This window comes from Trachurus trachurus (genome assembly GCF_905171665.1).
Source record: "Trachurus trachurus genome assembly, chromosome: 15".
NCBI classification, from domain to species: Eukaryota; Metazoa; Chordata; class Actinopteri; order Carangiformes; family Carangidae; genus Trachurus; species Trachurus trachurus.
The window spans coordinates 18,472,617-18,482,515 of record NC_139906.1 but is presented as its reverse complement, the minus strand read 5'-3'; the positions used below and the strand labels follow the sequence as shown (position 1 = coordinate 18,482,515).

At 39.2% G+C, this 9,899-nt stretch overlaps 2 protein-coding genes across 4 annotated transcripts; one reads left to right on the top strand and one right to left on the bottom strand.

The window, feature by feature from the left end:
• The first annotated feature begins 704 nt into the window (after positions 1-704).
• On the top strand, positions 705-6,261 carry rab23 (RAB23, member RAS oncogene family). 3 transcript variants are annotated; one of them, XM_083987685.1, is made up of 8 exons: positions 705-1,056; positions 2,649-2,726; positions 2,809-3,003; positions 3,308-3,393; positions 3,653-3,809; positions 3,898-3,980; positions 4,068-4,160; positions 4,243-6,261. In XM_083987685.1, exons 3-8 carry the CDS (start codon positions 2,849-2,851, stop codon positions 4,374-4,376), a joined length of 708 nt encoding a protein of 235 aa, XP_083843811.1. In that variant the 5' UTR covers positions 705-1,056; positions 2,649-2,726; positions 2,809-2,848; the 3' UTR covers positions 4,377-6,261. The 3 variants fall into 3 exon arrangements, with proteins under 3 accessions (XP_083843811.1, XP_083843810.1, XP_083843809.1); XM_083987684.1 differs by lacking the exon at positions 2,649-2,726 and having other exon boundaries at positions 705-1,081; XM_083987683.1 differs by lacking the exon at positions 2,649-2,726 and having other exon boundaries at positions 705-1,081; positions 2,765-3,003.
• Positions 6,262-7,152: 891 nt separating this feature from the next.
• Positions 7,153-9,736, bottom strand: bag2 (BCL2 associated athanogene 2). Its single transcript, XM_083987659.1, has 3 exons — positions 9,452-9,736; positions 9,080-9,189; positions 7,153-7,882 (listed from the first exon to the last, which is right to left on the bottom strand). The coding sequence occupies exons 1-3, from the start codon at positions 9,571-9,573 to the stop codon at positions 7,488-7,490; spliced, it is 627 nt and encodes a 208-aa protein (XP_083843785.1). The 5' UTR covers positions 9,574-9,736; the 3' UTR covers positions 7,153-7,487.
• Positions 9,737-9,899: the final 163 nt, after the last annotated feature.

Genomic DNA, 9,899 nt, shown 5'->3' with positions numbered 1-9,899 from the left:
ACAGTCTATGGTAATATCCCGCGTTTATAGAGTTACAGTTTTTTTCTGAATCATTTGTCGTCGAGCTGGATGCAACAGCCACGAATCCATAGGAGCATCTGTAGTACATAACAAACGCACCCGGAACATGTGGCCTTTGGAGCCCAGCATCTCTCCCTAAAATGCTCTCTAGCCTTACTAGAAAGCTTTCAAAAATAGGTCATGGTGGTGTAGCAATGCTTGATTTATTGAGAATGTATCTGCAATTGACAATCAAAGTTCCTGGGAACTTTGGGACTGTTAACCAGCATTGTTAATGATTTTTCAGAATAGCTGTGCTTTTGAGTGAAAGTCTTTGAGGCTTTCGTACTCGAATATTTATTTGTTTTGTATTTTAATGTTGCAACACACATGGTAGTTGTGTACAAAAAAATCAGGGAGGAGGAGTCATTTCGTTTATTTTTTTTTCAGTCATATCTCCATTATACATCGTGCCAAATAACTGATTTGAAAACACATGATACAATACAAACTAAAGACAGAAATATGTGACAAAGACAACAGGATCCACATTTATTTACAGTCGTGACTTTAGAGCTCCAAATGTTCATGTGTGTGTGCGTGCGTGCGTGCGTGTGTCACGTAACTATCTTGCCTTGTGCACTCTTTGGCTCTGCTGCTTAGCAACAAACATTAGCGAGCTAGCCAGTTGCCAGGCTAGCTGAGCTACTCTCATGCGCAACGTAGTTAGCTGAGACGTAGGCTCACCGATAGACAATAATGCCGATAGACAGTTATCTTCATTCCTTAAATGTCACAGATTTTTACACACTTGTCGTCGTTTATCTGCCTCTTTGAAGCGAAACCCACTGGCTGTGTGAGGCATTAGCTGGATATCATTAACGGGCGGAGCAGGAGCTGGTTTTCTTTAGGAAAAGTGGCTAACCTTAGCTAGGTAACCTTAGCACCAGAGTCATTAGCGTCTCCTCTTGTCTCAGAGAAGAGCAAGGAGAGGCTGCAGATATGTGATTGTGGGTTCACTGGCTGGTTAGCTCATCTAATGTTGACGGACAACGGGTGAGTCGATACGTGATTTTTACAGGTAAGAAATTTTACCCATTCGCTGGGTTTGCTAGCTTTTAATAATTTTCACCGGTCAGCAGCATCGGTCGCTTCATTCAGCTTTAAGGGAAAACACCAGCAGCTGCTCGGGTCTCAACAGCTGCCATTCAACAGGTCATGTCTTGAGGGCGAGGGAGTCTGATTTGGGCCAATAAAAAACATTGGAAAGTTTACTATCAACTTAACTCCACTCACAGACTTTGGGGATATACATGTCACCTACAGTAACAGTAAATATAGAAACAGGAGTTGTTACATCTTAAACCATCTGTTGTCCTTGTGCCTAAAATTATTGCTTTTAACAATGCCCCGCCTTGAGGCCTGGATGAAGTAACTTAACGGTGAGTCTGAAGATGACTCACTGACTTGGAGGGAGGTGTATCATCCCCTACATAGTTGACAGTTTTTTTTTGTATGTGCACTGTAATGCACGGGATAACCAGCCCTGCTGATTTATCATGTAAAAAATAGGAGTGCAGTTTAGATTGTTTGCTTTACAAGAAACATGGCATGACTGGGATTATGATTTCATATTAGTAGGCAACATGTGAAGAAGACCTTGGGAAGTATAGTCATGTGTGGAGGTATAAGGTGTGTCACTCTAATTGTAGTTTTCAGCTGTTTTTTAAAATCACAGACTGTTGTCAGATTTACTGCTTTATATTGATTATATCTCACTCATCACAGTGATACCAATATGTCAAATAACTGAACAGCGTTATTATTGACATTGATAGTATGATGTTGAAACTAATTTCATTGTGTTGTGTGTGAACAGACAGTTAAGACTAGTGGTCAACTCTTCTTCAAGTGTAATCTACTTTGAACCACTTTCTAGACTGAGATATGAAGAACTGCAAATATACAACTTGCTGGTGAGATGGCAGGTTAAAAGAAAGACCAGATCCTGTTTTTAAGTGCGTTGTATTAACCGGAGAGGACTGTACGAATAAAGAGCTGGCTGTTTTTATTCTAAGCCATGTTTTGAACGTGTGTTATAACGACAGCTGCATCAGGCAGCTCAATTATGGTTGTTGAATAATGTTTTCTGCTGCAATATTGTGACAGTCAGACAGGCTGTTGGACACCACAGTCACACAGTAGGTTGTCTGTGTCCATTGGGAACAGCTTTCCCACAATATGTTGTTTAGCATCGCACTCAGCTGTTCCACACATATAACTGTGGAGGACCCCGTTGCTATGCAGAGTCTGCTGCATTCAGTGCTAATGGAAGAATAAACACGTTGCACAGCCACTCCATAAGAGTTCCCTGTAAAATTTACAACTGTTTGTTCAGTTTGAGTACACACATAATAGTTAAATGGGTGATTTCAGTTATTGTGTATATAAAGTCATTTATTAGAGTGTACCTTGTCCTTAATTATATATTTATGGAAACATGTGGTCGCAAAAGTTGTGAAATTTCAAATTGGGTGAGCCATTCAAATTTTAATTTGGATTATTTTAAAGTTTTGTCTGTTGACTAAACCAAAGAGGCTGTTGCTTTATGCTCTTCTTGTAATTTTGTTGATATCTTATTAACACAGTGGATCCAATAGAAGCCTCACACTCTTGGACTACACATAAAACATAAACATTTGTTTCTGCTGTACCAACCTATAAAGGTAGGGAACATCAATGTTTTTTAATTTTATGCTTTCAGGTGGTGTATATGTCTGTGTCACATACTGTAATTGAAACTACCAGGGCTGAGTGGAACTGAGAAAAGCACCTGGACGTCGCCACCATGTTGGAGGAGGACATGGAAGTGGCCATTAAGGTGGTCGTAGTTGGTAACGGAGCTGTCGGAAAGTCCAGCATGATCCAACGCTACTGCAAGGGCATCTTCACCAAGGACTACAAAAAGACCATTGGAGTGGACTTCCTAGAAAGGCAGATTCTGTAAGCAGCTTGTTTCACACACATTCTCATTTCTCTACCTCTTTGCTCTGATGTAACCACAGTTTCGACCCACACATATTGTACTTTGTAATGTTATATTAAAGTTGAGAGACAACAACTGCACATTCATTCAAGAACTGAATCAACCAGAAAACAGTGAGATGCAACGTTCTCACATAAAACAGATTTGAGAAAGCTACATAAATATTAGACAAAGAAACAACTGTGCTGCTGGGTACAATATTGTTATGCTAACTAGGAATTATTACACACATTTTCCCTCATTACCTGTTCATTGTTTCAGCGTAAATGATGAAGAGGTACGACTAATGCTGTGGGACACTGCTGGGCAAGAGGAGTTTGACGCTATCACCAAGGCCTATTACCGTGGTAAGTCCCCTAGTACTGTTGCTTTGGTTCACTGACCTGCTGGGGTTTAGTTTTGTTTGGGGTTTTATGGTTTACTGGCAGCACAGCATTTAACCAAAGCAAACATTCTGGCACCTCAAATGTGAATCTCCAGTGGGATTGTTTTTACATCCTTAAAGAGGGTGAATTATGTATTGGAATAAATGAAGTCCTCGTTTAAAAGGAGTTACTAGCTTGTAAAATGTGAACTGTTGTCATGGTGTGTTGTCTTGCATTCCAGGAGCGCAGGCATGTGTGCTAGTGTTCTCCACCACAGACAGGGAGTCGTATCAGGCCATTGACAGCTGGAGGGAGAAGGTGGAGGCAGAGGTCGGAGATATTCCCACAGTTCTAGTGCAGAACAAAATTGACCTCCTGGAAGAGACTGTTATAAAAAAGTAAGTTTATTTAATTTTTCTGTGAAAATCACAGTGGAGAGACACATGATACTGACTGGTAAATGTGTTCTCTTTACTTGCATTGCAGCGAGGAGGCAGAAGCTTTGGCCAAAAGGCTTAAACTGCGATTTTATCGAGCTTCAGTAAAAGAAGACCTCAACGTCAACGAGGGTGGGTGGACAAACACTTTTACACAAAGCACACAAACTCATTTTGAATGTTCCTTTCATAACATCTCTTCTGTTTTTCTCTTTATAGTTTTTAAATACTTAGCTGAGAAATATCTTCAGCGACTCAAACAGCAAACAGCAGAGGAGACAGAGGTGGTCCACACAACAAGCAATAAAATAGGTAAGAAAGATTTCTGCAGATCACCTTTCATGCTACGTTTTTTTTTGAGGTGATGTAACTCATGTACTGTGTTTTTCCAAAGGTGTTTTCAATACCACAAGTAGTAATGTTTGCAACCAGAGCTCCAGCAACGGCAGAGAAGTCATCACCTTGAGACCTAACAAACAAAGGACCAAGAAGAGTAAAAATCCTTTTGGAAGCTGCAGCCTTCTCTAGATAGAGGCATCTTATTTTAGTGACAGACACACTATTGTTTCTATCTATTGTCTCATGGACAAAAACACTATAAAATCCAGAGGGAGTTCTCTGTGCAGAAGTATTTTTGTATGAATCAACAGTGTTGAGTGATATTTTCACTTAAGTGTTGACATAGTGCCAAATTTCCATTTATCTGAGCTGTAGTTAAATATTAACACGGCAGTGATTTGGATGTTAACATGAAATTAATAGAATGTGCTCCAATGTATAACCAAATATCAACAACTATTGTTAAAAATAGTCCTCCATGTCTGCTTCTTTACACATTTATTGACTGAATTCTCAGACTTTGACAAAGTCTTAATGATATAAAACATGGGTTGAATTAATGATACTCTTGTATCTTGTAGTACTGTACATCAAATCATCAATCAGATGGTACCATGGCTTAATTTCACTTGTTTACAACTTACACATTTCATATTTAACTGAGATTCTCTTAAAGTGTGGTACAGCTGAGTGAATATGTTTCAGTATGTTTGTATTCAGTTTTCACTACATTTCAAACACTATAAATGGTGCATTATTTTTTTTCTTTTTCCTTTGGCCTCTATTGTATCTTATCAGTTATTACTATTTTGTTAACATCATTCTGCTCTTGCTTTGATGGAGAGAAGGGAAAGGAAGTAAGAATAGCACAGTTATATCTGCCCTCGTGGTGTAAAGTTTTTACAAAAAGCTGAACATTACGATTGGATATTTCTCAGCTAAACTGCTTGTATGTGCCTGAATATGCAAGCAAATCCAGTTACTTCTCACTCCACGAGGGCACTCCAAAAAAGATCTCCCAGACTAATGCTGGATCGTAGGCGCAGCTAGCTCTGAACCGTATGTTATTGCCTTGTCTGCATCAATCAAGCCTTTTTATAATTGTTCCTTCCAAAACTCATTATCTGAAAGACACCGGTTTACCAAGCACAAAAGAATATATGGTAGTGTGGCTATCACCTGTCTTGAGATTATTGACATTTCTTTATTGATAGATACATTCTAAATATTTTACATGGAATTATAATACATAGACATCTGGGATTACATGTGCATGCATGTTTTTGTCTTTTAAAAAAGTTTTGTAATTGATATCAGATCTGTGTTAGAGGCTTCTACCAGTTTGAAATGAGGATTAGATAAGGATTGAATTTATACTTTTAAATTTCATAGTCTGTTGTGAAAATCCTGGCAGTCGCTTAAAATGTGTTCAACAGTTTTACCATTGACACTGAGACTGTGTCACATTTCAAGATCCCTCATTAGTTTGTATGTCAGCAGTTGTTTTGAAAAAAAGAAAGTGTGACAACTAATGCATGTATGCCTTTTTTCCACATCAGTGAACACTCATTCAACTCATAATTGCGATACCACAATGCCTTGTCCATGTTTACATTTTCCTCCTCTGACCATCAATAACATTTGAATCCTACTCTTGCTGTTTGTTAAGACTGCCTGCACAGTAACTCTGTAAATAATTCTTTCTCAAGCTTTCTCTTACTTGTAACATTGTGTTTAAGTTGCCTTTTTGCTTTTTTTGACTGAATGGATTTAGCGCACTTTATCATCAAGATGGCATATAATCTGAAAAGAACCATAAATTGAAACTAACCATACTTATGTGCTGTCTCTCAGGTGTCTTACTGTTTTTCCACACACAACTTCACAAACCAGTTTCACACATTAAGATAGACAGAACGATATATGTATGCTTAGAGTCTGACAAAAACAATTCTCACTGTTGGATCTTTGTTTTAACAGTTTACAAATGTGTCACGACTTGAAGTGTGCCACACGACTGTGCACCTTAAGTTTGGTGGGAAGGTTGACGGTAATCTGACTTAAATAAAACTTTTTTCTTTGGCATCCAGTGTGTTATTTCAAATGACCATACTCCTGTTAACACAATGGTTTATTAGTAACAGGACTGGTGTGGAGATTGAATCTTAACCTTGGAAACAAGTTGTGACAGAGACTAACAATGTTTAACTCAACTTTCTTTCAAACAAATATGGCCTTGAGTTGAAACATTAAACTTACCAAGATGTGTATACGTACACCAGCATGTGACCGTAGCACCATTTCACCATTGCCTGTTGATATTATACATATAGGAAAAAATACTATACTATATCCTAAACAATAATTTGTCCCAATTTTGAAAATTTACTGTATATCAGACTTGATATGAACATGCGTAGGTTACTGGATAGATGAAAGAAGACAATAAATAAGGGTTCATTTAGGGTGATATCACTTATGTAGAATAGGTTCCATAAAAACCAACTGATAACCGTTAGATTACCACTGACCACCTTCAATACATTCACTTAGAAGACAAAGCCTTTTTTATTTACTTTTCTTGATACACAATTCAACATTACAAACAGCTGTAAATGTGAACTGAATCCACAGCTTGATGTGATTCGTGTTGCCTTCACACATAGAGGTAGTGTATGCACGCCCAAAATCCTGTGGCAAGACAAGTGCCTGATTTCAAAGGTGAGTGAAACGGAAAAAAACACTTTAACACTGGGTTCACTGAGCAGTTTTTCCTTAACCAATATTATGACCAATCATTTTACCCTACTCGGGCTAATGCTGTGCTGATGTTCAGTCCAGATGTTCCTGATGATAGTAACAGATATATAAAGTCACTCCTTTTCACCTCGGTAGACAATTAACACTGTATTATCATTTTATATAAGGAACAAAACCTCCAATGAACCACTGCTGCTGTATCTGTTTCTGTCTTTAGTGGGCTACACATGTGAACACACATTGTGTGGTGGGTGTAAACAATCAACAATCAATATTGAGTTGGTTAGTATAAATGATCATTTGAAAGTAAAACTTGATTATGTATATAAGAATCACTGTGCAGGAGAATCCTGGTGTCTGTTCATTCGTGATTGTGCTTTACTGTATTTTTAGCCCTACTGTTGAACATCACTGTAATTTACCTAAAGTGATTCATCTCTATGCTACATGTTAATTCTCTCTTAAAGTTAGTACAGGGTTACAACAGTTCTCGTGAGGTTAGTGGTGCTTAAGACACATTTTATGTTTTGGTGACAGGTCTTATTGACTGCCATTGGCTTGTGGGCCCTCCAGTTTTTGGTGATCCATAATCTTGATATTCTTTTCAGCATTTTCAACGTTCCTCAACAAAGTCTCCAACCGCCTCTTGATATCCTTCTGGTCCTCCATAGCACAGCTGATCACAAGGGCCTGAAACTTTTGGTTGATGGGGACGGGCGGCGCCTCGGTTACGCAGGCAGCATGCAGGGCCAGCAGCCGCTCCCGGCCGCTGTCCATGTCAGTCAGTAACTTTTGCACTATTTCATCTATTATTGATGTGGCCTGGCGCAGCGCCTCCTCCTGCGTGGTGTTTCTGATTGTGCCGACAGAGATCTCCACACACAGTGTCCGGCCCATCAGACGGTTTGCAGTTAACTCCAACTCTTCTCTCTCCCCTAGAGGACATGAAGCAAGAGAGAAATCAATACCTTCAAATGAATAAAATACATTGGTACTGTAATGGACACAATCATAAGAACATCTTGCAATCTACTACTAAGGGGCCATAGAATAGCTTTGTGTTGCCACATAACAAGTTTCCATGTTCAGTCTCAATATGAGACAACTCAGGTGAACAGAGCTGTCCAATCCTAATTGCAGGAATGACACTTAATTACCTTCACCACCTATATAAGGTCAGGACTCTGAACAACTCCAAGCCACCCTTTGTTCAGGGAGTTCATACAGCTTCTAGCCAGTCGGTACAAACTGCAAAGATGCATAAACTCCTTTTTTCCTGCTTCAGTTATTTTTTAAATAACTCACTGCAAATTTACATGGATCTTACATCTCTCTACCTTTTATATTTAATCATTTGTGTATTTGTTGTATATTTATTGGACACAGTTTCTTTTTGATTTACTGTTTAGAATCTATTTGAGATACAGATCTGGAATTGGCTGTACCTTTGTATTACTGTGTGTGATTTATTTGGCTACTGCTGGCTGGCACAACAATTTGCTCCTCAGGGATAATAAATAGGCTACAATTCAACTTTCAACCTTATGTGAACTTCATTTTAAACAGTGTCACTGCAGGCGCCTATTCAGCTTTTTTGTGCAACAAAAACAGCATTTTATCAGACTGTATTATAATGTGCTTACAAACTCAACAACATTGATACACAATTCCCTATAAGACTTACAATGGTGGTATTAATGGCCCAATCACTGCACAGTGTACTATAACATCATATTTATAGACCAATTGCATTAATGTTCATTTGGGAAATCAGGAAATTATTATTCATACATATTATATGATAATTAGACTGTTGTGTATCCTTCAATAGAACAAGTAGCCTACTGGAAACTAGGAGGAAAACTATGACTCCCTGGTACAAACTTCCATCTTGTCTTAGGGTGGGGTACAAAAACGCTCATGTTGACTTTCTCCTCGAAATCCCTTGCGGTTTTTGAACACCACCTCCCTCCTACAGTGTAGCTGTCAGCATAACCTCACCAGATCACTATTTTTTTTTTATTTTTTTTACAGCATGCAACAACAAAGATACACAATGGAAGACAGACTCAATCACTAGTCTATGTAACAGTGTTAGTTGTGGGAGTCAGTCAGTCAGTCAGCAGCCTCACCAGCACAGATGTTACGCATTTCTTGACTGTTCTGTATGGACTGAATCATTTCCAGGATGCACTCCCTTTCCTGCTCCATGGCCGATGCTGCTTCGCGTAAAGTCTCCACCCTGGTTAGAGAGACAGAGGCAGGTCACAAACACCACCGCCCACTGAAAAACCACAACGCCCTATTGTAAAAAGTAACGGTTTTATTATTGGTGATGGTTTAAGGAACAGGATCATCACAATCAACAACAATATAAATAGTGATTTTTCTGTTACGGCCTATATAACTTGTGAAAACTACACAATGTAAACACGATAGTGCTTAAAACAGCTCAAGTGCACTGTACATAACGCACATGGCTGAGGCCTGTTACTTAACTCTACCTTGTTTCCAGCTGATCCAAATTTTCCAGAAGTCGCCCGGAGCGGTCTGCCATGGACAGGGTCCTGCTGAACTTGCTGCACGGAATCTCGCTCATTTTCGCGTGTATTTTAGCTTGAGCCATGTCGGTGAATGATTCTTGTTCTTCTTATATTATTATTAATGATCCGTGCCTGAGAGTAAGTCCCGTGTGCGATCAACACCCTGCGCCGTCCAACTGACACTGACTCCACCGGCTGCGCCCCAGGGAGAACATTTCCTAACATGGGCTGCGACTTCCTTCACTCGCTCCTTGCAGAAGTTTCCCGAGGAGCCCAGAACAGATCAGTGGTTCCCAATGTGGGGTCCGAGGACCACTACAGGTCCATGAGAAACTCCAGAGGGTCCACATAAAGATTTGCACTTTTGTTCACAAATATAATTCAATTGCCAGTATTTATTTAATTTAAA

What these genes read in the sequence shown, in the direction of transcription:
- rab23 (XM_083987685.1), top strand. Translation starts at nt 2,849, where the DNA reads ATGTTGGAGGAGGACATGGAAGTGGCCATTAAGGTGGTCGTAGTTGGT. An exon ending in GAAGAGACTGTTATAAAAAA is followed by an intron (nt 3,810 to 3,897) that starts GTAAGTTTATTT and finishes CTTGCATTGCAG; the next exon opens with CGAGGAGGCAGAAGCTTTGG. An exon ending in AGACCTCAACGTCAACGAGG is followed by an intron (nt 3,981 to 4,067) that starts GTGGGTGGACAA and finishes TTCTCTTTATAG; the next exon opens with TTTTTAAATACTTAGCTGAG.
- bag2 (XM_083987659.1), bottom strand. Translation starts at nt 9,573, where the DNA reads ATGGCTCAAGCTAAAATACACGCGAAAATGAGCGAGATTCCGTGCAGC. An exon ending in TTGGATCAGCTGGAAACAAG is followed by an intron (nt 9,190 to 9,451) that starts GTAGAGTTAAGT and finishes CTCTCTAACCAG; the next exon opens with GGTGGAGACTTTACGCGAAG. An exon ending in AATGCGTAACATCTGTGCTG is followed by an intron (nt 7,883 to 9,079) that starts GTGAGGCTGCTG and finishes CATGTCCTCTAG; the next exon opens with GGGAGAGAGAAGAGTTGGAG.